Source organism: Tetrao urogallus (assembly GCF_951394365.1).
Source record: "Tetrao urogallus genome assembly, chromosome: 5".
Lineage (NCBI taxonomy): Eukaryota > Metazoa > Chordata > Aves > Galliformes > Phasianidae > Tetrao > Tetrao urogallus.
The window spans coordinates 54,730,511-54,758,109 of record NC_136818.1 but is presented as its reverse complement, the minus strand read 5'-3'; the positions used below and the strand labels follow the sequence as shown (position 1 = coordinate 54,758,109).

The following is a 27,599-nucleotide window of genomic DNA, read 5'->3' as shown; positions in this document are numbered from 1 at the left end:
TGCAGCTAGTGAAAAATAGAGATTTCATTGGCTGCTTTTCTTTGCTGTCACTTCTGGCCCGTAGTGAACTTCTGCGCTAATACAGAAACAGGTAAATTGATTCTTTTTTCCAGTTGCTAGCCAGCTTTTTATTTCAAACCACATTTATCATGGTGCCAAATGCTATTCTTAACAATATTTCTGCTAGGAATACTGTACAATCCCAGCACTCAAAAATATTGGCAGGTTATAATTTTTTGCCATCCTAAGTGATACCCTTTGCCATCTAGCATTCTGCTGACAGGAGAATGTATTATCACTCAATGAGCATTAAATCTTTCATGTGTGCAAACGAGATGAATTCAGCATCTGAATCTTTTACCACAGCACGTCTCTTGCCTATGAACAGCCAAGGCTTGAGAAACATGATGATATCTCATCGGTTATTGGACTTTCTGCGTGCTTTCTGCTCTTGGGAAAAGATTATGTTAGGGTTTTCACTGTTCAGGTCTGGATTCAGTTTGGAGCAAAGTTACTCTGTCTATTGGTCATGGATCTAATTTTACTCAGGGGGAACTTGGAGTATATTGCCTCCATCTCAGCAAAGCGCAAACTGATTTTATAAGATTGTTATGTCTTTTCATGAATAAGAACCTCTGTATTCTTAAGTTACTGAGTTATAGTTGCAAAGCTACTTGACCTCTTGTATTAATTTGTTCATTTCTGAGATGATTCCAATCTAGGTCATTGTTTGAAAGCTTTGAGTTGGAAAGTATAATTCTTTCACTGAAATCTATTATTTCCCTGCAGAATTACTGCACTTTCTGAGCTGATGTGAACTTCTGGCAATAAAACACTTCACAGTAGCTTGATTGAATTATTGGCATATTATTTTAATGGTGTTTTAATGAAATTACTCAGCAACTAACCTTGTCTTTTAGCTGACGTTAGAGACAGCTTCAAAACTACCAACTCCAGTTCATTTCATGTTTTCATTTAGGTGTTAATACTGTTAGCCAATTTATTTAAAACAAAGATGAGGACCAAAATTTTGGTGGCTTTACTCATGAGTATAGTTCTACAGCAGTTGAAGTTAATCTATGAATAAAGCTTGCTTAATTTTGCAGAGGCTTCTCTCTCCTCTTTCTCTATTAATATCCAAAGAGGAGGAGATGGTCTAATTTTCATTACAGTACCTCTGCATTTATACTGGAATGTCATGACCAAAGCAGTTACTTTTTTCAATTTGTTTCATTTCAGTTCTTTTGCTAGGTTTTGTAAACCTTGATTCATGAACTATTTTGATTATTTAAAAGCAAAGCATGTTGCTTTGAAATTCACTGCTGAATCTACAGAATCAGGTTCTCTTTACGCAGTCTTCATGGCATGTAAATGACAATCCAAATTCAGAAGTGATACATAAACTGGCAGAAATTTCATTAAATTATACTGAGACTCTGTTGTGCTTATACTCTTGCAATCACTGTGTGTTTAAAAAAAAAAAATCAGAAAACTTCTAAAATTATGTAACTGACATGTAGAGAAACTGGGGAAAAAATGCAAGTATTTAGACAATTTGGGTAGTGATTACTCTGATGTTCTTCCTTTCTGATTTCCTATTTTACTTCTCTGCGCTCCTCTGTTTTCTTATGAGAAATGTTACTTGTTTGTGTGGATCTATACATGAAACATGTAGTAAGTGAGGAGGGTGAAGGTTCTTTAAGTAAATTTGTCCAGATCTGCATATCATCCCTATTTCTGATCAGGTGATATAAGTCAGATGTCTTCATGCACCAGAACTGAGTGAAATAAAATAAGTAAAGGTTGAGAGGGATTCTAAACTAGTTCTAACTAAGCTGCTAAATCTGGCATTTGGGGCAGCCCTACAAGTATCAACAGTTCTATCTCTATAAACATAAACAGGATTTTCTTGCAAAGTACTACCAGATTGCTTTGTCAGGACAGCAAAAATGCACATAATTGTCATGTGAATCTGCCCTGAAGAGTTAGCACCAGAAAAGGGTGAACAAAGCGTGAAGCATTTAAGATCTATAAATTATGTTTCATGTTCATTTGTCACCTCTAGGAAAAGCAAATCAAGCTTCTTCCTTTTCAGAGGTCAGTGATTACTGGGTGCCTTGCATTTGGGTGCAAAAGCCTGTGTCAACTTTATTGACTTATTTGAGAATAAAACTAATCCATCTGCAGCACGAGGAAACGCAGCATGTGCTTTCTGTGCCTGGTGTGACTAAGCATATTCTGATCATTTCTGAGCACTGATCTGAACAGAGAACAGAGTCTTGACTGAAGAGTCTTGACTGAATCCAATTTTCATTTAATTTAACATAAGACAGCAATAAACCAGACCAGAGGCACTGCATGGTTTGGTCTATCTTTTGTATGGGCTTTTGCTAGTAGCAAGAGGCGAAGAAATATTCCTCTCTATTCCTGTATTAGTCATTTTATTTTGTGGTGGTAATATCAGACAGTTTAAAAACTGTCAAGATAAAAAACAGTAAACCCAATTCTTTACATGCAAATTGTTTGATCAGACTACCAGTGCTGGTAATCTTATTATTATGTATAATTTTTATTCACTCTCCAGCGATGTCTATGAGAACAGCCTTGCTAAATCAAACTGCTCTCAGTTGAGAGGGAAGTGTCAGAACAATGTGAGTACAGAATATTTCCCTGTTTTTCCAGAATTTCTGGACTATTTCTAACTCAGATTCAAGACAAAATTAGTATTTTTGGATTGATTGATATTTTCTCCAAGAATATATCTGTTAATTTTGTCTATTAAGATTAAGTTTTGACGTTTGCGACGTACTGTGTCAGTGAATTCTGGTGGCTTAAACAGGTAAAAATCCAGGAACTGCCTGTGATTTGGATGTCAGTTTTATTGTTTCATTTGAGACTTGGCCGTTTCGTGTTACGAAAGGGTGAATAATTGTAGGCACTTCCAGGCCATTCATAGTCCTGTAGATGTAGTCAAATTGCCTCTCATTTATTTCCTTTGCAAGTTGAATAGTTCATTTATTTGCTGCTTCTGTGAAAAATGTTTTGTTCTATTCTTCAAACACTCATATTATTCTTCTCTGTTTTATACTACTACGCTACTACTTTTTTTTTTTTTTTTTAAGATGGAGGAACAAGAACAACACCCAGTGTTTAAAATGTGAGAACATTGTCCAGTGACCCAATAGGATTATTTATCAATCTGTTTATTTCCTAATAATTCCTACTGCTGTATTTGAGTGGCTTTGACAGAATCTGAGGAAGGAGCTTGTGTTTTCATAGGACTCTATGCTTAATCCCACATAACTATTTTATTTCAGGAGAGATTTATGGAGACTCTATTGTTCTGTCTGTTACTTTGGGATTGTCTTTCTCTATCTTCCCCTGACACTGCCCCATACATCATTGCTGAATTTCACCTGTCATTTTACTGCTCAGATATTCAGTATTGTGAAATCCTTTTACAGCTCTCCATAGCTGGCTTTTGTTTTTGTTTTTGGTGGATTTTTTTTTCATTATGAATACTTTACTGCCATACGCAATCTTTGTCACCAGTTTATCCTTTCTTCTTTCCAAGTCACTAACAGATACATTTTCTTGAGCAATGGCCTCTCTGATGTTCAGAATGTATTTATCCAGAAACCAGTACTAGCTGGGAAAGCAACAATATGCTTTATAGGGCATTGCAGGAGCAGGGAAGATAGCTCCTTCTCTGAGGAGTTTACATCCAGTACATTTCCTACAGTGAGGTGGGAATTTATAATGGTAGTTTCTTTCTAATCTTCTTTCTGAGATATTGTTGGATATTAAAGACTTAATGAGATATTTGACTTCTAAGCTTAGATTCTCTTTGTTATTGCTGCTGGTTTTGTTTTCCTTGATTTTGTGTTCAGAATGTGTGTCCACTTTTTGTTTTCTTTATAAGCAAATGCATCGAGTCAATGGGTAATAGGCTACTTCAAAGTACAAATTGGCTTCATTTATTTCAAAGAAAAGTCTAAAATTTATTTACTGTGTACTTCTTACACTGCAACAACAAAAACATTAATATCAATTGTACTTTCTCTCCTTTCTCATTTATGTTCCAGGCAACTTAGGCAGTATGTAAGCTAGTGCAGTGTGCAGTTCAGCACTGTGAAAGCAGGACTGTGTTATGAAGTAGTTGATGCTGAGATAACGTTCACAATATGGGTATTTAGACTTCAGACAGGTGTTTAGTCTGGTACTCAGGGCTGAATGTTCTGTAGTGGTTGGAATACATTAGGTGTGCTTATGAACCATACATTCTGTTTCAGTGTTACTGAAAGAAAATTCAGTCCCTGTGTTCTGAGATCAGTCTATGAACTGTGCCGGATAATGATCTATAGGGATTTGCTATAGAGACTTCTCCTGAAAATCTGGGGGATTAATTTCAGGGTCACACTACTGGTCTGATCTGAAAGGTTCATACAGGTAGATATATGGGATTTTTCCTTTCATTTTGAAAAAAAATTCAGATGTCAGTTCCTACTTCACATCCATTAAGTGCTATTTTTCAGATTTGTAACTGATTATTTGCATGCAGACATCTTGTATTTAAACTAACTTTATTTGGTCTGGTTTTGAACTAAATGATTGAAGTCACTCTGAACCCAAGCCATGCTATGATTTTGTAAGTTACATGGGGCTCTGAATGTGATTTTAGTTGTGACTGCTTAATTCTATTTCGTTTCATTTTAGGACATTTTTGCAAAGTGATTTCAGTGCAGGATATGATGGTGGTACAGAGAATGCTGTCCTAACACTGAAAGTTGGTCTTGTAGTTAACAACCAGACTAATGGCTGGAGAGTCATTGGTCAACTGCATACCCTGATTATGACTCTCTGTATGTCCTTTACAGCTGTAAATCTACAGCTGTTCTGCACTCTCTGCCACATGTAAAATACTTTTGCTATCGGCATATGTAGTAAAACAGATGCATTCTGAAACACTTCACATGCATAGACTGGCTGGTCACTGCAGGTCAGCGGCCAAGAGATGAGTTCTGGAGACCATAGATACCTGAAAACGCAGTGGGAATAGCTCAGGGAGGTAGTTAGCAGATTAAAGCCCAAGTCATGGGTGCTGGCAAGTCTGTTTAGGTACTTAACTTCTATTGATTGAATGAGGAATTAGGTGCTTCAGAGCCACAGCAGTTTGTGCCTCAATTCCAATTCTATGAAATGGAGATAAGAGCACTTTCACACTTCACAAGAGTGGCATGACAGAAAACGTGCTAAGACTGTGATGTGCTTGGATATGGCAGTGATGAGGTCAGATGTGTTCCTTGTGCAGGTAAAAAGAGTTATATGAAACTAGAGTGGATCTTGATTAACAACTTGCCTTAGAGACACAATCCAAAGTCAATGAAAAGACCTATTAACTTCAGAGAGCTGAGATCAAGCCCATTGATTTGTGCTTATTTCTGCTCTAGTTACTATAGTCCAATTGAATGCTGTGCTGTGATATTTTCACGTACTAATATAAACAAAATCCACCTATAAAGGAAGTCGTAAAAGTAAGAAAAACATAATTTCTGATTCAGGGTACTCAGTTGATAAGCATTAACCATAGAAACATTGTCCCAGAATTTTTTCCAGTAACAAAAAAAAGTAAGTAACTAATAAACATCACTGTTTATTTTTGACTTAACAAGCTAGATAGGTAGCTTATTGGAAATAAATGGTCTATGTATTGATGCTTTGAATATTAATGCTTTCTGTGTACCCTCTGTCACATAATCTTCAGTTTAGAATCCATATCAGTGATATACTTGTTGTATTTGAAAGTATTAAATTAAAATATGAATGTTTAATTTTAATGGTGCATGTTTTCATTGTAAGATTTCAAAAGTAGATCAAAGATACCAGAAGGAGATAGTGCCTTTAGGGTTATGATGGGAATATTATCCTATTTTACATTAAAGATAAAGTATGGCAAGGCGGTACAACTTGTCTAAGGTCACTGAAGATACTAAATTCTAGCAAGTTTGAAGGAAACTCCTAACCTTCCAAGTCACAAGCCAAATCGTTTTTGTAGACATAGATAAAAGCCTCTGGCGGTTATCCAGTAATGAAGGACATAGGTGTATTTATACCTTCACATACAGCTAATTAACATCTGTGTCTATCGAGACTTATGGTCCTCTATAATTCATAGGTAACGAGTTGTTGTACATAACTCCACCTGCCTAACTAAAGACATAGAATTGAAAAGTGTGTTTTTGCAGTGCTTGAACCAGGTAGGAATTTACTCTGAGAAATGGGTATGGTCCTTTCATTTCAGACTCATCTAAAGATGGATGAGCAACAGCAGCACCAATACTTAAATAAATGAATGAAATTAAATTTAAATGATACTAATGATTAAAGGCTTTAGTACCTTCCCAGGCAAATATTCAGAATTTTTCATGCTTGTCATTCATAATCCTTCATTTCCACACCTGATGGGCACTATTTCCTGCTTGCTGAAACACTAAGATGATCTCTTTGTAATATTCAAACCTATATATTCTCTCTCATGCAGAGATGTGCAAGAGAATTTTCTCATTCTCTCTGATTCATCAGCAATGCAGACCAATTAATCCCATAGAGAGAAGTAACTATGACAGCTGCAAGCCATGTATCTTCACTCTTGGACAAAGCTAGGGAGCAACTTTGCTGTGTGGAAATTATTTGTGCAACAAGTGCATCTTTTAATTCACAGCATCATAGAAACTGGAAATGCAAAGAACCCACAGCATTGTCAAATGTGTTCTCCTGCCAAAGCAAGATATTCCTTGCAGACAGAGAAGTCGTAATGTTTTAGGCAAGGAAACTGTCATCTTCTCTGAAAATTCTGTGATATTTCTGCCCTGTCCTTGGAGGTGTTCAAGGCCAGGTTGGATGGGGCCCTGGGCAGCCTGGTTTAGCATTAAACGTGGAGGTTGGTGGCCCTGCATGTGGCAGGGGGGCTGGAGATTCATGATCCTTGAGGTCCCTTCCAACCCTGGCCATTCTGTGATTCTGTGATTTTAACAAATCTCCTGTTAGAGTTTGTTTCGTTTGTATGTTACTTTTACTCCTCCCTACTCATTTTTTTTTTTTTTTATTTTCTGAACACCTTACTTTTAATCTGCTACTCCAAAATATCATTCATGAAGTCCCTAACAGCCTATTGTGACTGTCTAGTAACTTATTCTTACTCTTATGTCACAAACCTCAGGTTTGATATTTTTTTTTCTGATAGCTGAACATATCATCTGGGTCTGTATTTACAAGTGATAGTTATTTTCCCTATTTAATTGTACATTGAATGTTTATATATATAGTTCAAATACACTGTTTCCCATACTGAAAGATTGGCTGCACTTAGTTTTGATACTGCATTGAAGCGTATTGAAACAGGCATATTTATTAAGATTATCTGAAATTCCTCTCTTCTGACTCCTTTTCAACACTGTATTTTGATCTTTCTCTTCTGTACAGATTATGCTGTTGACTGATCCAGAGGTTGAGAGCAGCTTACTGATTAGTACTGATGAAGGTGCCACATATCAAAAATACCGTCTGAACTTCTACATTCATAGTCTGCTCTTCCACCCAAAGCAGGAAGACTGGATCTTAGCATATAGTCAAGATCAAAAGGTAAGAATGGTTGCCAGCATTTTGTTTTATTTGCTCTTTACTTAACTGTTACAGAGAATTCAGGACAGTCTTGGGGATAACTGAGCTGGTACTTCCAGTAGAAGACATTGAGTAAGCCGTGATGCCTGGAACAGTCTGCCCAGAGGTCATGGAATCTCCTCTGGAGATACTCAGAGCCTGCCTGGATGTTTTCCTGTACAATCTACTGTAGGGAACTTGCTGTAGCAGGGGATTGAAGTAGGTGATTTCCAGAGGTCCCTTCCAATACTGTGATCTGTAAGACATAGGTAAAGAATATGTGCCTGACTTGTCAGCCTGCCTTTATTCATTGGTCCTGTTTGCAATATCATGTGACAGGTAATGGGAAGAGAATTCAGCTGGGACCCTTTGCAATAAGCAAAGCAACCTCTAATGTGACTACTTCTCCTCACAGTCAATAGTTCTCTCACTCTATTCTGGCACTTGTTCCAAGAACAGTATAAGACATTGCTTGTTCCTATCTGGTTGGCATATTTTCAAAGAAAAATGTAGCAGTGAATCAATTTCTTTTGAAGGCCAGTTTCTTCAGCATGAGCAGTCCATCTGCTGAATAAATTTGCTGGGAAATTTGCCTTGATTTTCTGATGTTCAACTTGAGATACCAGAATGAGACTTAACTGTAAGAGACCTCTTTGTTAGCAGTTTCTGAAAAACACACATCAACATGCACAAGTCAGTCACTTCTTTTGAAGAACCTTATAGACCTAAATCTGTGTTGTACTCCAAAATCGAAATTGAAGGGAAATCGTAAGAGGGTGTTGGAGTTGTTTAGTTTGGAGAAAAGAATGCACTGGGGAGACTTTATTGTAATGTTTCAATACTTAAAGAGGCTTATACAAAGGATGGAGAGATTTTAATTTTACAAGGGTCTGTAGTGATAGAACAAGTGGTAATAATTTTAAACTAGAAGAGTTTTAGAGTATAGAGATTTAGGTTAGACATAAAGAAGAAATTCTTTACTGAGCGTAGTAAGACAATATGACAGGCTGCTCAGAGAAGTTCTGGGTACCCCATCCTGAAAAATGTTCAAGGTCAGGTTGGATAGGGCCTAAAGCACCTAATCTAGTGGAAGATTTCCCTGCCTACAGTAGGGAGGGTGAAACTATGAGACATTTAAAGATCCCTTCCAACTCAAACTGCTTTGTGATTTTATGTTGTTGTGCATAAATGTCTTTTTTCAAGGGGAAGACAGCATTTGAGTAAGCCTTTTGATCTAGCAAAAGAATTTGTAACTAGGACTGATGACTGAGAGTCAATGGTAGAGTCACTGTGAAGTGTCTGAGCACTGCAGCAAACTGTTCTCAGAAGTGGTGGATTTCATGTGCCAAGTTTTTGGTGTTTTTGAATGAAACTGGAAAACAGACCTAAACAATTCACTGAGCTCCCAAAAGGGATAATAGAATGAAGTATTTTGGCACAGCCATCTTTTTGGTTTACAAATAAGTAATCTATAAGGCTTTGAATCTAATCAATAATGCAAGTTTTGGATACATTTTTAGTTTATACATTAATGTAGATATCAACGTGAATGTTTGAATATGAAGATGTGTTCCATGTTAGCATTTGAATTAATTATATAAACATTAAACAGTTGTTCTTCCTTTTGCCTAAATTAGGTTTGTAAATTACAATAACTGTAAGCCTGAGAAAATAAATAAATTAGCTGAGGTCACAGTGAGTTTATGAGAACTCTTGGAATAAACATTCAGTCCTGTGCTTTAAGCACAGTACCATTCAAGCCCTGTAGCTTTCAAAATTGAACAGGAAATGCATTTTTCCTGCTTAATTCAATTCTACACCATATAGAATCACGCTGAGTGTTGTGTGCACTCACCTTTCTCATAGCATTTTGGAGATTGTACCATGGTTGTACTCTGTTTCAGAGGAAGGTGTAGATAAAGTGATTAATAGATGTTCAGTATGAAATTAGGCAAAATAGAAATGTTTTCTTTCCCCTGTGGCTGATGAATTCCACAGGCTGATATGAAACAGAACAGAATTTTGTCTCTGCTGCCTTTTAGGACCCTTTGGAGTTAAACTTACCATGTGTCAAGAAAAGGAGATTTATCATGTAAGCATCAATGAAACTTCTAGTCATAAATTTGTCAGATAGAACTAAGGTGTAGCAGAAAATGAATTTCAGATGTTGTAATCAACATCCTGTTGAGAAAATAATTCTGAATTAGAGTCTGTACAGCTAATACTCATCTAATATACAGTAGATCTCAGAATTACAGAATGGGCCGGGTTGGAAGGGGCCTCAAGGATCGTGAATCTCCAACCCCCCTGCCACATGCAGGGCCACCAATCTCCCCATTTGATACTAGACAGGTTGTCCAGGCCCCCATCCAATCTGGCCTTGAAGACCTCTAGGGATGGGGCATCCACAACCTCTCTGGGCAGCCTGTTCCAGCACCTCACCACTCTCTCTGTAAAGAATTTCCCCCTGACATCCAACCTAAATCTTCCCTCTCTCAACTTAAAACCATTTCCCCTTGTCATGCCATTATCTTCCCTTTCAAAGAGTTGAGTCCCCTCTAGTTTGTAGGTTCCCTTGAGGTACTGAAAGGCTGCAATGAGGTCACCCTGCAGCCTTCTTTTCTCCAGGCTGAACAAACCCAGCTCCCTCAGCCTTTTTTCATAGGGGAGGTGCTTCAGTTCCATGATCATCTTTGTGGTTCTCCTCTGGACCCTCTCCAACAGCTCCCTCTGTTTCTTGTACTGGGGGTTTCAGAACTGGACACAGTACTCCAGATGGCTAACAGCAAGTATAATTTCATTGTTCCACATGAAACTCCTACTCCTTTCTTTTTATTCAGAATTGTAAAAAACCCAAACTGGATGTAGAAACAAAGCTCTCTTTTGTGTGTTAACCTGAATTTGTGGAGTGTGTTTGAGATGAGTACGTATGGTGCTTTTGGTGAGAGGATGCAGGTAAATTCTCTTTGTGTTAGGGCATTGATTAGCAAATTGGATGACCATTGAGAATATAGTATTTTTGCTGCAAGAAGAAAATAATGTTGCAAAAGTCTATATATCTGTATTAATTAACTCTAAAGTAGAATTTTGAAAGTCCTCCATGTATGTGTGACTCATAGGCCTGTTTTCCACTTAAAAGCCTAATGGAAATACTTTGTGACTTCGGTGAGCTTGCAACACAGAGGGTAACCAAAAAGAGGAGTATTGATCAACTTGGACTTAATTAAATGTAACTCAAACTAAGGCTCAAATTCTGTCCATGCCTAAGTGTAAATGGCTCCCTTTGGTTTCATTCTTATATAACCAGAGGCAGAATTCTCTCAGAGTAATTGTGTAGTCCTGTGACAATGAAGATAACTGCAATGGGAGTTATTGGACAGTTTGGAACAAATGATGTTGCAGTTTGCTAGTTTGTGTTCTTTTGTTAAGACTGTATTTAAGGAAAGAGAACTATTACTCTTTGGATTTCAGGCACTGTGTGCACAGTGATCAAGGATTACTTGAGGAAACAGAGGAAACATATCTGGATGGTAAGAAATTGGCATTACCGTATCACGGACTTTGATGCCATGCATGAAGCTGAAGAGGCTGTAGAGGTTTCAGATTCATTTAATATTGCTCTTGGCAGTCAGAAGGAAGTTAAGAGTCAATTAGAAAGCATGTTTACATCCTTCCAGCAAACAAAGTTCTCATTACATCATTTGCATCTTGTCATTGTAGCAGGTGGAACCAGGAAAATCAGATGGTGAATAGAGCAAGTGCTGAAGAGGCAGGAATCAAATTGGGAATGAACTGTGACTCTCAGAAGTGGTTCAAATAGTTTAGTACTGATTGAGGGCAAATTCAACAAGTAGGTCATGCCTCTTATTGCTTGACTGTAATGAACAGGAAATGGGTCACAAAGCATCATCTCTCAATCTCTTTATAGTCTGCTGAGTCTATCACTATGATAAGCATCACTGATCTTTTTTGTTTGGTTGAATTGAGATTTACTAAATGGTAGGGAAGTCTGTGTTAACTGAAATCATTTTACAGCCCAGTTTCTTACGTGTTGTGTGCAACTGAATGTTGTTAATTACTGGAGTTCAGCTGATGAGCCATAACTCATTAAGCTTCAGTGGCTTGGTTGCTTTTGTTCACATCTCTCCTCTGTGTCTGCCTTGGGCGGCAGACTTGAATTGCCGCTGCTGACAGGCCAGTCGCTTATTCAGTCACGAGGTTTTCCTGCCAGTCTTGAGGAAAAAAAAAAAAGAGCAGCAAACCATCTGCCATCTGCACTAATTGCTTCATGATTGCATTCATTGTTCTGGCTGAAAGTACAGTTGTTACATGGCTGATTCTTACCACGTAATTGCAGAACTAATGCATGCTCCTCTATTTTCTGTACAAGAGGAGTTACAAATCAGGAGGAAACTTCAGACGCTGTGAAGCATTGCTTGTGAGGAGAAAACTTGTTGGAGGTCTTGTACGTGTGAGCTCTCATGGGTTTAATCAGCTTGCCTGTAAGATGAGGGCTGTATTTTGTGGGAGTATTAGTTATGCATTACTGTGTAATCTTCAAAAGTAGTTTGCTATGCAATCAGAGGGTGGGATGTAAGAGCCTCTACTTCATGTGGAGATGTCTTCTGCTATTCAGATGGGTCAGACACGCAGAGGAATGGTTGATAATCAGCCATGAATAACAGAGTTATTTGGAGAGATAAAGCATGGGTGAAAGAGGAAAACGGAAGTCAGATGGGTGAAATGCGAAGTTGTAATTATCCAGCATTTCCTTTTTCTTTTTTTTTTCTTCTTCTTTCCTTTTAGCCTTTCCCAAATATCTGATTCCATCTAACTTTGAGAATTATTCTACTTGGAACATAATCAAATCAGGGACTTCCAGAGGTTTTCCTTTCAGCCTAATTTGTTCTGTTCCTGTTTATACCTTCTCTATCTGAGTGGTATCAGTCACTGCATACAAAAGCCACAGAAAGATAAGTGAAATCCAACTTTGTATTACTAGAATTTGCATTATAGTTAATAATAATAATAATAATAATAATAATAAATTACTGTTAACATCAAGCATCTATTTTTTTTTTAATGATAACGTTTTTATACAGTGCTGTTGACCATGCGTGGAGGTCTATTCATTTGGACTAATGTTAGTCAGAGGAGGCTAATCCGGTATGAATTTAATGGAGGGGAAAAAACCTATCTAGAGTAGTAAACATTGGTTACTTTGAATTGTGCTCAGGAAAAGCCTCTCTCTTTTGACAGACTACAGATAGGACTGGGGAGGTAGTTTGCATAAAGCTAACGTTAAACTGTGTGAATAACTCCCTTTTCCCTGGGTTACTCCTGCAACATTCTACATTATTTATGTAATAAGAACAAGGTTTCCAGCAGACTAGATCGTCTTTGATGCTTAATGTTGAAGATTAAATGTGGTAGGGAATTTGCACATTGAAAAATACGTGGCCCAGCCTTTGCAATGTTGTCCTGTATGGATGATCTCAGATATCCTTTCTAGATTACCAGCACCCATGCCACAGTACCTCCTACTCTAAAAAGTGTCCAGGAGCTTATGATTCTAAACAAGCACAAAAATATCTGTGTTTGTAGCTAAAGCTTTTCATATTCTTCATGGGAAGTCCTTAAGCACAGACACCCACTGGGCATTCTGATGACACATCTTGCACACAGCTCTTTGCCTTGTTATCTCTAGGACAACTGATTAGTATTTGGTGGCAACCAGTGTACTGAAATGAACAAGGAAGGGACATCAAACCGAGTTGTCCAACTGTTAATTTGTTAGAATTTTTCTATCTTTACTCTCATAGTCAGTTCATTGTCTCAGTAAGAAGACTAATGCAGTCAGATTATATCTTTTTTTTTTTTAAAAAAACTGTCCATAAGCCAATGCACAGTGACATAAAATAGGGTTTTCTTGTGGGCACATCAGTTTTTTACACCTCACTAAGTATCATGTACTCAGTGAGTTTAAAGTGTAAAGTTTAAAAAGTAAAATAGAAATAAAAATGGGAGAAATCCCTAATGCTTCCCCAGTCACCAGGAAAAAAAAAAAAAGTCTAAACATAGAAAAAGAGCAGAGCCCAGCTGCAGTCTGCCTGTCCGCAAAGAAAGATGCGTATCTGGACACAAGTGTGATCAGTGAAACAGAAAGAAGGACTCCTGAGCAGTAATCACTGTGCTCTACTGCTGACTCACTTATCTTTTAGTTTATGAATAATATATAATATATAATCTATATTATAAATTAATATGTCCTTGCTTATCCATCTGTATATGCATAAGCCCTCTGTACCCCTAGAGAAGTTGTTCATTTACTGGTTTGGGATTCTTGTCTGCGTATTTGTTACACTGCAAAGCTTTTTGTGCTCTACGTAAGTCTCATTTTTCTACCTTTTTTTTTTTTTTCTCTTCAGAATCAGACAGCACACTGGACTAGGAGTAAAGAAATGTGATTGCTGTCATTAGGGCTACCACTGATCTCTATGGCTTTGAGTAACTTCCTTCACTTTTCTTAGATGATTATCTTCTCTTTTCCAACAGTCATTTGTTTTGACTGTATGCTCCTATGTGTCTCCTTTTTCTTATGCAAAGCACCTGTCAACACTGAATTCATGTGGAGCCATAGGTTCTAGTGTAGTAAAAATGCAAAGCTATGCATGTGTGCATGACAATTCCAATGCTTTGTCCTGAATTCTGTTTAATCAAAGCCTCTTCTGTTCTATTCTCATTCTAATAGGGTACATCTTTTTAGTTGATAATGTATTTCTTTAATTTAGTCACCTAAACGGTTATGAACATACCTAATTTCTCAGCATAACAAAAAGCAAATGCAGGATGCTCTGTTACGGAGATGCCTGTTGCAGAGATATTGGAGCTTTTAACAGAGAAAGAAATTATCCTTGAGGATAACTTACCAAGCAGAGTAGTAAATTCATTATCCCTCGGAACTGAGATTTGATGGCTTTCCAAAAGATTCAAACATTGAGACTGTATGTCTCTCCAGAAGGTGCAGTCTAGCTGTACAGCCATCGGTTGTCACCTTATATAATTCTCTGTACTGCTTGAATTAGTGATTAAGACTCTGCAGCATCTGTTTGGATGAGAACAGACGGATGACACTAGTTGTTCTTTCTGGCCTTAAGATATATATGCTCGGGGATTCCTTTAATTATCTGCTGGTAAAATTGTGTTTCCTGCTATGTGTTTAGTATATAAATAGAGTGCACTAGAGACATCTTGCTAGTATAGTTGCTTTCTTCGATAAAGCCAGAACACCAGCATATGGATCGTGTCTGAGAATGCATGAGGAGTTAGGTAAGAGGAAAGCTGAGGGACATCTTAAGCATGTTTTGATCTGACAAACATACTAAAAAGAAGTTGCTGTAATACAGCTGCAATGAACAAGTCTATGTGGTGCTTTTGTTCATCATTAAAAGCAACTGCAGGTCTGCAGGCCTCGTTGGTGTTTGCATGGGCTGTGAAGCAGGTATCTGAAAGCTTTATCCCTCTGATATGTATCCATCCATTTTCAATATACACCAATTGTTGGAAAACCTTATTGATGGCTTCTGTGTGGCATGATTAATGGATTGCTGTAACTTCAAACATTGTAGATCTATGCAGTGTCTATGAACTTTTTTTGTTTCAAAGATTTTAAGCATCTTAACAGTGGAACTTTCAACTAGATTAGAGACTGGGAAAGTAAAGGAGTGTCAGCCCTGTAGCCCATTTGTGTATTCTGCATCATTAGTCTTATGATCTGTTCTAGGGAAGATGTACCATGTGTGATTTCAGATTCTCTGTTAGTTCAAAACGCTTATATTAATTTGGTTTTGGATGAAAAAAAGCCTGGTCCACCGCTCTTCACTGAAACAAAGTATGATTCAGGGAGTAACACCATATCTCTTAGTCATTGACTGCTTATAAGGAGAAATGCTCTGTTCAGTAATTTATCTAAACTGAATGCATCTTGGTATCCAAGTAAACTGTGCTGCTTCACATTGAAGGAGATATCTCCAGTGACAATATGGAAACCTCTCTCATGATAATCTTTGATGTAACAGGTGGATCCTGCTGAAGATTTAAGACCATAAGGGCTACTTAATACACCTGTATAAACATGTTCAATCTTACATTCCCACTTGATGCACTAACCCCATCCTTTTCTGCTGACTGCGTATAAAGAAAAAGAAATGTAAGCTTGATTGTTCTTCTAGGGTCATAAATTGAAGTACAATTCTGAATTGCAGCAATCCATATGGAATCTATCCTATTGCTCTTTGCTTTCCTGAATGTTGTAGATTACTTCTAAATATACTGTTTCACAGATGAATGCTATTTGAATAATGCCTCTATGAACAATGAGAATAATGAATGTACAATCACTTCAAATACACCTGCGCCTAGTAGTAAGAGTACAATCTGTCAGCAATAAACTTATTCAGTACAAATGAATAGGGATAAAAGGAAGGACTTGATTGTATTTATTTCAAATTACATTGTTGCATCTTCAGAAATCTGTTTTTATTTAGTTGACTGTGATCGGACAATAATTAAATGGTACTTTTTGAATGTTGTGTTCTTTGGTAAAACCAAACTGAATTTTTAAAAAGTACTAAACTTCTTTAAAAAGAAGTGATCTAAGATGTTTGTGTTGTCCATCAGTACAAAAATTGTGTTTCAAATGCAGTTTCTTTTGTCAGTTAATGGTATTTGAAGGGATTAATGTGAAACACTGTGATCCGGCCTAGTTTTAATCAACTCATGGAAACCCCAGGAGATTTAAGAGGTGAGCAGTCAGCATATGTGAAGAAATAAGGTTAGAGGGATTGACCCAGTAAAAAACTTCTCAGGAAATCAGTGGTGAATATGAAGCAAACCCAAGTCTTTCAAATATGTGCTGAGCTAGTTTTCCAGATGGCTCTAGAGGTGAATGCTGAGTTGAATTGCCTTGGTCAGATCTATGTTGAGGAGGAATAATTGGAGCTTTCATGTATGGTAGAGGTGAGAAAAAGATATCTTTTTCTTTTGTGAATGTGAGAATACTCATGTTGACAATACAGTCACCAAATCAAATTAGATCTTGAGCCATTTTCCATTGTAACTTGTTGAGGGTAAATGTCTTAAGAAAATTAATGGGAACTATTATCTTGCTCAAATTATTTCCTTTGTATCGCTTCCAGCATGCAATTTAAATCACATTTTCCTCAGCCAGATTCCAAATTTCCTTGTATGTATTCTTTTCTTTTTTTTTTTTTTGCATAAAATTAAATCATTGCACAAAATTGAATATCCTCATCATTAGAGGAAGAACGCGGAACTCTAATATGATTTAACATCAGTGTGTGAAGAATAATCAAAACTAAATGTTTTATCAGAATATCCAATTAGTTTAAATGCTGAATGATGAAACATTATGGACACCATGAGTCAATCAAATCTGCAGCCATATTGTTTAGGTGGTAAAATGAATCAGAGGCCATGAGGGACTCCATGCTTGATAAAAGCTTTGACTGGGAAAATTTTGTTGAGAACAAATGATAGGTCTTGACTGACATGATGACCCTTCAAATGATATTTTACCAGAATTGGTGGGTCATTCAGATTCTCAGTACATGGTATATGTAACCTGACTTTCAGCATCAGGTGTTAAATGAGTAACTGTTTGTTTGATGTCTTGGATGATATATAGATTACTTTGAATGTCTTTGGTGAGTTCAGTGGGCATAAAGGTAGCTCTGGGAAACACAGAACTCTGCTAATTGATGGGGATAAGGGCTTCTTTCTTTAATACACATTTGCATTTGCTAGTGACATCTGTTTGATGATGTGCTTTGTTAACCATTAGGTTGAGCAGCCAAATAAACTTAGTTCAGCCACTTCATAAGAGCCACGTTTTTGGCTGGGAAGATCTCATGGAAAATTCAGTGTTCATGAAGGAAACAGGTGTTTTGGAATACAGTTTTGTTAAAGTGCATCTCCCAAGCTCATCCAGATGTAGAACTTCATGAAACTGCTAACAGCTTATTGTTTGTGCTAAACATGTGAGTTAATATCAGAAGTTTTCAACTTCGTAATTCTGTTAGATCTAAACAGACAAGTAGGGTCCTCTAGGTTAGAATCTCATACCAACATCAACACAAATCAAATCTGTTTGATGCCTAGAAAACATTTCCCTTCAAAACTCTTATTTTAGCTACATGTTTTGTAGCTTCTAAAAGACATGCAAAATAGTACAAGGAAGTACAAAGCCAAGTCTGCTGGAAGATTTGGGAAAGAGATGACTCCTCAGTTAATGTAATTTGTTTTAACTCCATAAATGTGGAGGAAGGACTGATGTCTTATTGTACTTGAGACCTCCACAGCAGACTAAAAGCAAGCAAGGAGTGATGATTCTTCATGCAGTGTTAGGTTGTGGAGCTCCTTGCTTACCGTAGTATTCTGTGGGTGCTGAAAAAATAGAAGGGAATACATAGAAGAACTTAAAAGAGAAAAAGTATTGAGAAATATTTAAGAAATACAGCCTCTCACTCAGAAAGACCCTGATCCAAGGATTGATGGAGTTTGAGACCTTATTTAGAAGAACTGTTGAATATACAAAGTTTTTGAATATGCGAGTATTTTGGTTTTCCAAGCATCTGTTGAACGCTGTTTATAAAAAGAGATGGTAGTGAAATTGTACTTCATTCTAATCTAATTCAGTAATTCCTCTGTAGTCTGACAGTAAAGAAAATGTTTCATTACCTGGATCAAATTCATACCCCCTAACGCTGGCTTTGCCAACTCTGGGGCTGTCTTTTTCTCACATAGATTTAATGTTTCCATTAGAACAGATGTTCTCTGGTTTGAATGGGCCCGTGTTGCTTTTGCAGTTTCAAACACTGCCAGGTGCTCAACTAGAGAATGGCTGATTTTCCCAATTTTTAAGAAAATTAATTATATTTTGCTTATTTTAATTTAATTAATTTAATTTAATTATATTTTAATTATAGATTTGCTTTGATTCACTTTAATATAAGGATGGTTATTCTTGTAATTTGTTTGAGGTAAGCAAATGTATGCAGAATTGCCTGAACTCCTAGGTTGATAAGCTGCTTGGTGGCTGAAAAGTATATTAGAAATAACATAGGAAAATATGAGAAAACAGTCTAATTTTCACCATTTTGAATAGTGAAACCTTTTACAGAAGTACCTATTATAGGGAAACCTTTTCCTTATACGTACCTTCACTTACAATTTTCCTGTATTATTATAGCTAATGAGAGCCCCACGAATCTTTATGTTGTGTAAATGCATACCACAATAGATGATTTCTACTCTAAAGAGCTTAGAAATCTGACTGCAAGAGAACGTGTGTAGGAGGTACAACTACAAAAGAAAAGAGGAAGTAGGAAGAGTTTTATTCCCCAGTGAAGAAGGGTCAAATCTGAGAGATCAGTATAAGATTCATACTTTATAGTGGTTTTGTCTTAGTGAGAACAGAAACATCAGATCACTACTTGGCCCTGAGCTGAAAACATACACTGAAATTGTAGAAGGTTTGTTTTTTATTTTTGGTTGAAATAGGAGTTGTAGTAGAGAACATTATCTAATTTCTGTCTCCTAATGAAAATTGTCAACAAACTGCAGTAATTGCCAAAGAAAATAAAATGTAATCTCTGAAGGGACTGCACAAATGAGTCTGTCAGAAATCATCCCAGGAGAGAAAGAGCTTTTATAATGACAATAAAACATGATGTTGGGTTAAAAAAAATATCCATACAAGCACTATAACTGCTAAATGAGGAAAAATATTCCCTGCTGTATCATATTTGGTACTTCACAAAATCCTAGACTCCAAATATTTCTTTTTTTCTTTTCCTGGTCTAACTAAATAAACTCAGGTTAAGCTGAAAGATACTTAAAATTTCTGGAAAAAAAATATCTTTAATGTAAAGAATGTTTTCCCTTTTGTTGGGGATGGCACCTAATATGGGGAATTCCCCTTCTGAAAGTACATTGGTGCTGCTGCGAATCAGTGAAGGCTAAGATTGGTACTGAGATAATGGCAAAGGAATAAAGCCTCTAAAGTCTGGTTATTAAACTGTTTCTTCAAAGACAATAAGAGCTTTGGGCATGAATTCCCAGGGATCCGATATTTCCCTGTGAGAGCTATTTCCTTTTCTCATGTACTTTTCCCAGCTCACTGGGCACTGACTTCTGTTATGAGAGGAAAATACTGACATAGTAGAATTGCTGTATCTATTTCCTTCCTTTGAAACAAACGCCAGTCTTGCATTTCTCTTCTTTTTCCTGACTCACGTCTTTTGTTCAGGGCACACAGTAAGAGATAACAGGTTTCCCTGGGAACAATGCAGCATCACTGCTCCTCTGTGCCACAGAAATCATTGATTTGCCAAATGGACAGCCCCTCCAAATACTTCTGAAAGAGCCAGGGGGAAATGGGGTGGTGGGAATGTTCAACAATTTGGTACTGCACTGAGGTTGTAGGCATGAAAGAAGATGCTATACAAGAACGAATAAAACTTCTGCCAGCCATGGTAAATTATTTTAGGGTATTGTTACTATCAATGATAAATTCTAAAAGGTTGTAACTTTCTGGAAGTTGTCCTCAGGGAGACTAGAGAGAGAGTAGGGATATAATGGAGGAAAAACAACACTTACTGTGATGGTTCCAGCTCTCTGAGAGCATCAGTGACCCTGGAAATCTTGCATCCCACATGTGGGTCTGGAAGTACAGAAGTGTTTACTGAGTTTTTTGTATTGATCTTTGTTCTTAATTAAAGTTTTACTGTGAGACAATATCAACTTTATTAAAGTTTAAATTACTCTATTCTATTGAAGAGTTATTGGCATTGAAGAAAACACTTTGCCATAAGAGGGAAAGTATTGCTAAAACAGGTAACAGTAACTTAGTGATCATATACTAGTTTGTATTATGCAATAATGAAAGCAGGTCTGGAAATGGACTTTGGAAGTGAAGGAGGAATAAATGCATCCAGTAATAGCAATACTCTTGATCAGGTGACCTTAGAGCACTTTTAGAAATTTACTGTTATGTGTTCTAGAGGATAAATGAGGTTTCTTCTTTTATTGGTAGGGTTAGTGAATATTAACGTTTCAAATAAAAATATATTTATAGTTAATGAAAAGTAAGAAATTCACCACTGAAATTTCAAGAGGTTATTATGCAATTCCATTTGAAAAGCTGAACTGTGTTTCCTTTGCCTGACCTGGTTATTTTCTATTCCCCCTCCTTTCTTCCCTGTCTCTTCTTTGGCAATATTTTCAAGAAATTTTCAACAAATTTTCAAGAAGAAAATGAGATGAGAAAAAAGAGGTGAATAACCAGCTTTAATGCTTAGATTTCAGTATATGTACAGTACACTTTTTATCAAACAGCTGTTACAGATGTTATTAGTTTTTCTATGCTATTCCAAGGTTTTAAAAAAGGGAACCCTAGGGATGTAGTGATTTGTGATGGCAATGTAATGCAGAATAAAAAGTGGACCTCAAGTTTTCTCAAATCGTGGTCACGTATTTTTTAAAAAACATTCAAGTCATCTTTCTGGTCAACCCAGAGCCTTAATATCAGCTTGTCTCCTCAGTGATTCTCTTGGGCTTCCATCCTTGTCTTATCCCAATCCAGTGCCACTACATGTTCCAAAAAAATCAATCAAAAATTGCACATCAAGATTCAGATTGCTTGCATTTTTAACTAAGTCTCTTTGAAGTCAAGAAAAGGGTTCAACAACTCCTTTCAAAGAAGAAATTGACCATGTCTGTCAGACAAGAGAAGGGGGGGAAATGGAATGAGTTTGCAAGAAAAAATATAGGGCTGATTGCCTCTCTGTGTTTCTATGTGAAAAAAAGTGAAGTAAAATAAAGCAAAGAAAAACAGAACCCAAATGATCCTCTGCTATTCTTCTGAGAATTATCTGATTGCAGCATTTATGGAAAGCAGCTGCTTGTAAGTGCTCTATAAAAGTCACATTTGTATATTATTCCACAAAGATATACCAAGTATTTATAATACCTGTATGTGTCTTTTTTTGCTGACCTTTCTCAGTCTTACTTGGTATTTATTGTTGAAAGATTTTCTGATGTGATTGATGTATTTGGTTATTGTTTGTGCAATCAGGCTAGAAGGCTGTGTCACATTGCTTGTAGGAGCAAAGTGAGAATTGCAGGCTTCCAGGTACAAGTTGTTTGTGCTATTTCAACTCAACCAGTACTGCATACACAAAATCTGGACATATTGGGGCACTTCTTGTGTTCTACATTGAAAAACTTTTCTGAAGATGGTGACTGGTAACTAGGAAGAGATCGACCTTCTGATGCAATATCAAGGAAGGCAAGTCTGTGTATCCGTTGTGAGAGCTGTTAGGATATCAAAGTTCTTTGTTATGTTCCACATCAGGTGTCTATCACAAGCTTAACATAACAGGCAGCCTTCTCACACTGCATTATTTTGTTGCCTGAGAGTGCCACAGTGAACTAGATAATGAGTTTTCAGTGTGTTTGATCATTAAGGTAAAAGCAGTTGTGTGCCATGTTGCCCCATTCGGTATTTTTTCCACCCTAAAAATCACTGCAGATGCTTTTCAACTGTCAACTGTTTTAAGACTGGGGGAAATAAAACCTGGGCTTCCTGTCTCAGAAGACTTCTTCAGACTTTCAGATTGATTTCTCTACTGCTGTTGAGTATTATGGCGATTCTTGACTGTTTTTGTTGTTTGTTTTTTTCTTGTCCCCAGTTATTCAGTTCAGTGGAGTTTGGCAGAAGATGGCTGCTTCTTCATGAAGGAGTTGCACCAAACAGGTTCTACTGGTAAGAGCAAAAACCTCTTTTCCCAGGTAGAATTTCCCCATAGGTACGGAGATCTTGAAATGAAAGCTTGAAGGCAGTGTGGCTGAATGCAGTCTGCATCACTATCAATCTCTTGTTGTTGGGATTAACTTTGAACTGGCATTAAAGGGGCATTATTCCTGCTGTTCTGTGTTTAAATAGAACTTGAAAGTAGGGTCTTTGATCTAAGAATGATGCACAACTGAAATATTCTGAGTCTGAAGAGAGCATTGATTGTGGAGGGGAGAGTTCTGCAATTTCCTGTGTACATTTTGGGTTGAAACTTAACTAAATTCATCATAAGCTTGCTTGCACTCAGAGTGAAGTCTTGAAGCCTCTGAAGACAATAGCTTTTCTGCCATGCTGCTAGTGAACATCACCTGCTCCAGTGACTAATGTTATGCTTTTAACTGCTGTTAGACCTAGTTCAATCCCTGAAAATGAGCAAGTTAATGACCACTGAAGTAGGCACACACAATTCTTCACTGTGAGCTTAAATGACTTTGTAATACTGCGTGTAGGCTGCTGTGCCAAGATTTCCAGTCTGAGTTCAAGCTTTGTGGAGAGCTATGTTGCATAAGTCCTGTTACTGAATCTTTGAATGTCAATCAGCTACAGCAGTGGTGAAACATTTTGGAGTTTGGTGCCAAGGTTACTTGAAAGAAATTTCAAAGCTCTTTGTCACAAGCTCAAATCTTCACTGCACATGTGGGTGAAAACTGAGGAATTTAGGAGGCACTGCTCTATTTTCTTGTAAATATGGTTGTCTTAACTAAACCAAAATTGAAGTTTAATTGTTTGTATTTAGGCTTATTCCTCTTTTTGCTTACAATGACATCAATCTTCAAGTGTTCTTGCCAGCTCTGTCTGGAGGTGGGAGTTCACCCGTGAGCAGATGTTGGCTCTTGTCCCGCGAATCTGGACTTTAAAATAAAACCTTTGGAAAAAGCAGTCATTTTGAAATCAGAATGTGATGAATCAGATGATTAAAGTGAAATCCCAATAGGTGACTACTAAACTATAAGTTTGTGCCTGTTCCTTAGATTTTGAACGTACTAAGACTTAGGAGTGGTTTGGTCGAATATTTTCTTTTAATTTAATTTGGAAGAAGTAAGAGCTCTAGGTCAAATTTACTTCAAAGCTGAATTAATATTTGGTTTGCAAAGGATATAGACTAAAAATTTCTTTTGCTGCTCCTGATTTTTAATTTCTAATCAGAATCTGTATTACCTAAGGTTTTTGCAAGCTCAAATCCACTTTAAATTTAGGCTTGCTTTTCTGTGTTTGTATACACGTATTTATGCACCCCCATTTTATTTTATGGGGCTGCTAACAGGGTTTCTAAGTGTCAGATACAAACACAGCCCATCTACATGTTTCGGTATTTCTGGGCTAATAAAAGTAGAAAATCTGAGAAACTGGGTGATCCAGTTGTTGAGAAAGCCAACAAAATTGTACTGGCTGAAGAAGGTCAAAAAAGGAGAGAAGGGGATTGATTGTCCTTGTTCCTGGATCTCTGTGTCCTGCTCTTCACTCCAAACCTTTTGAAGTTTCCCATCATTAGTTACAGTAATGGTTTATCATAAATTGAGCAGATAGATTCTGAAATAAGAATAATGATGAAAATGATCATTTTTTCCTTTTTGTGGAGCTCAGACTTTGAAGGCCTCTTAGAACCTTACAAATAAGAGAAGACCTGGAGCTTCAAAGGCAAACAAGAAACTGAATAGATGAAAAGATGTTCCAACCACCCATCTAATTCCCTATAGCCATAAACAAAACATGAAACTGCAACTCTGTATTTTCACCTTGAACAAAGTGTCCCTTAGGTAATATACCTCAGTGTAAACTAAACTATAATTCTACTATCAAAATTAAAACTAATGTGGCTTATAGAGACAGTGTTAAATCTTGTTCTGGATTATTTACTGTGGTCATCATTGCCTTGGAAAATAAAACCAGCTCCAATTATATGGCCGCTGCCAGGCCTCATGAAGAAGGGCAGCCCTTTGCATTCATAGTGTAGATACTGCTGACCCTCCATGCAAAGAAAATGAAAGGTAATTGGGACATAAGCCGATGCAGATGAGCAGTTAAAATCCAGAATTCTACAGCAGTATATGTATATCTAGAGCTCTTCAATAGTTTTGGTAGAGTGCCATTTGGTGCCTCATGTTTGTTTTTTGAGAAATTATTATTATATGCAGAGTTTAATCAAACTGAAGGTGTAATGCTGACTTTCAGTTAGTGTTGAGGGCAGAAATGAATATAAAGGAAAAAGTCTCAAAGTCACAAATTTCCAAGGAAATAAGTCTACAGGGACTCTCTCTCCTGTTCCTGTTTCTAAATCAAACAGATTTGAAGGGATCCACCCGGACACAACTGTGTTGTTCAGAGAATGATGGCTTTATATTCTCTGTGGAGAATGAAGGCTATATTCCAATATCTAAGAAAGGCTTCATTTACTGGAAGGAAGGAACATCTGGAGGGTGTTCCATCTAAAAGAATTTGAACAGTTGACGCAAATATGCATTCTCTCAATTTCTTGCTGATATTTGTATTTGCATTTTATTCTGTTACATTGGTTTACCAGTTAGTTTCTGGGTCACTCAGTCCAGAGTAAGACCGCAAAGATGATCCAAGGGATGGAACACCTCCCTTGTGAGGGCAGGCTGAGAGAGCTTGAGGCTGTTCAGCCTGGAGAAGAGAAGGCTTCAGGGAAATCTTGAGAGTGGCTTTTCAGTATCTGGGGGGGGGGGGGGGGGGGGGGAATTAAGAAAGAAGAGGACAGACTTCTTAGCAGAGCCTGTTGTGACATATATAAGGGGACATTTCATTTGGATATAAGGAAGAATTTTTTTACAATAAAGGTGATGAGGCGCTTGGCACAGGTTGCCTAGAGAGGGGGTGGATTCCCTGTCTCTGGAGATACTTGAGATCAGGCTGGAAGGGGCTCTGAGAACCTGATGGAGCTGCAGATGAGTCTCTTTGCAGGGGAGTTGAACCAAATGGCGTTTAAGGGTCCCTTCCAACTCTAGGGATTCTATGAGTCACTCTAAGTCTTTTGAATAATCAGCAGTGGGCTTGCTAATTTTAGTTTTAAAAAGACTGCTGCAAGTGCTGCCAGAGAAACATATAACGTCTTATGTCTGTTTCCAAGAGAATTTTCTATTCACTTACTTTTGGTTGCTCTGTGAAACATTCTCTCTTACTACCACTCTAGAGAAATGTAAACCTCTGAAGATCATTAAAGTAATCTGCCAATGCCTACTGCATAGCTATGAGAAAAAGCTCTATGTACAGACAGCTCTGTAGCTCACAGGTGTTTTGTGTTCTTCCATCATCTATTTCATTAAAAGGGGTCATTAACATGAAAATAGGATCTTTGTTCCTTCAGAGCTCATCCCCTCTTTTTATTCTTCTACCCTCAGCTGTGAGTAATGCTCTGACATCTGCAAGTGTGATGAAAGAGATTATGGAGAAATGTATCTGGAGTGTGAGAAAGAGATGAGCAGATAAACCCTTAAAATTAAGTGTGTTGGGCAGCCTTTAGTGTAAAGGGCTGTAGTAAAATTGTCATTTCTAATAATTGCTGTAATTAGGGTATCTTATCACGTGTCTCTCTGCATAATCTAGATATGTGGAAGTGGTATACCGAGGAAAGCATAATGCACTCAACTCTGTGCCTGGTGACAATGTTAAAGCATACACGCTGCGTACACCTCAAGGATACTGCAGTTCTGCTCCGTATTCACATTTTTTTATACTTTTTTGTTATTTCTTTGGTTGGTTCTTATTATTTTGACAGGAAAATTCATGAAAGTTGGCATGGTGCTTGGTTATTCTGGAACTGTGCTGCATGAAAATACTATAATTGCTAGGAAGGAGTATTCCAAGCAATACTAATCCAGAGAATAAATAACTTAATGTATATGGTTTAATGTTGCTAGCATAGTTGCTTACTAATGTGATCAGTATTAGGGAAAGAGAATGCAGTAGATGTTAGATAAATGCTTTATCTAAATGCTTCTGAGTTTATTTTTATAATCTTTGTTGATTTTCTGCATACATTCCTGGAATTTTGCTGGCAAAGACTATGGTTTGTAGTGAATGCAAACATGAGCACAATTGCTAAATCAATCACATTAGGAACTACTTCATTTTTTTCCTGCTCAAGTGGTCCTGTCATCCAGTCAAAGCTCAACGGTGATACCTTGTAACTTGCAAATCCAAATATTCATGACCAGTGGCTTCAAAATGCCTAGTCAAAGTGAGTATAGCTTGCTACAGCCAACAAGCAAAATTGCTCATTAAAATATAGAATTTTTATTTTAGTCCTTTTATTAAGTCATACATTGAGATTTTTTTTAATCAAAATATCATGCTGGCCTTACAAAAATAAAATAACTGATTAAAATGCTCATTAAAATGTCTGCAAAACATATTTTTTTAATTGAGACATCTTCTGAAAAGATTCTCAGCTAAGTCTAATTAGTACCTACCCTTGAAAAATTTAGAGAAAAAAGAGTAAAATAATAAAAATGTCTTACAAACAAGCATACAATGGTAAAAATTCAGTTAGTAAATCATAAAAAGTTATAATCACTAAATGCATCACTGCAGTTAGTTTCTTTTCGTGTTTGTGTACTGCACACAGATAAGCAGGTGGGAGAAACACAAGAGAAGTATCGCTCCGTATTTCAAGAATCTGACTGTCATGATCAGACAAAAAATACTGCTTGGGATTTTCATGTACTGCATGAGCATGGAGGTTGGACTGGAAATAAAAATACATCACTGTACATCTGATTTTCAGTAGGATTGTGTGCCCATGATATTAATTGTTCCCTAATGACTTTATGGGAGATACGTCAGTTTGGGAAAAGATGTTGCTGTGTGTCCCCTCCATCTTGTGTTTTTCTGGGCATGGGAGAGCAGAGAAAATGAATGCAAAGATCATTTAAAAAAAAAAAACAAAAACAACACAGCTAACCAACCCTTCCACTCAAACAATGCAGAGATATGCATACACACTGAAAGGGAGAAGAAGATAAATCCGTAAGCAGCTGGGGGGACA

At 37.1% G+C, this 27,599-nt stretch overlaps 1 protein-coding gene across 1 annotated transcript in view; it reads left to right on the top strand.

The window, feature by feature from the left end:
- LOC306946941 (VPS10 domain-containing receptor SorCS1-like) overlaps positions 1-27,599 on the top strand; it is a gene marked incomplete at both ends in the record, with an annotated part of 267,367 nt that overhangs the window by 153,824 nt on the left and 85,944 nt on the right. Inside the window, 2 exons of the mRNA XM_079536080.1 lie at positions 7,483-7,641; positions 22,431-22,504. Coding sequence (XP_079392206.1) covers positions 7,483-7,641; positions 22,431-22,504 — 233 coding nt within the window. The remainder of the gene's footprint in view (positions 1-7,482; positions 7,642-22,430; positions 22,505-27,599) is intronic.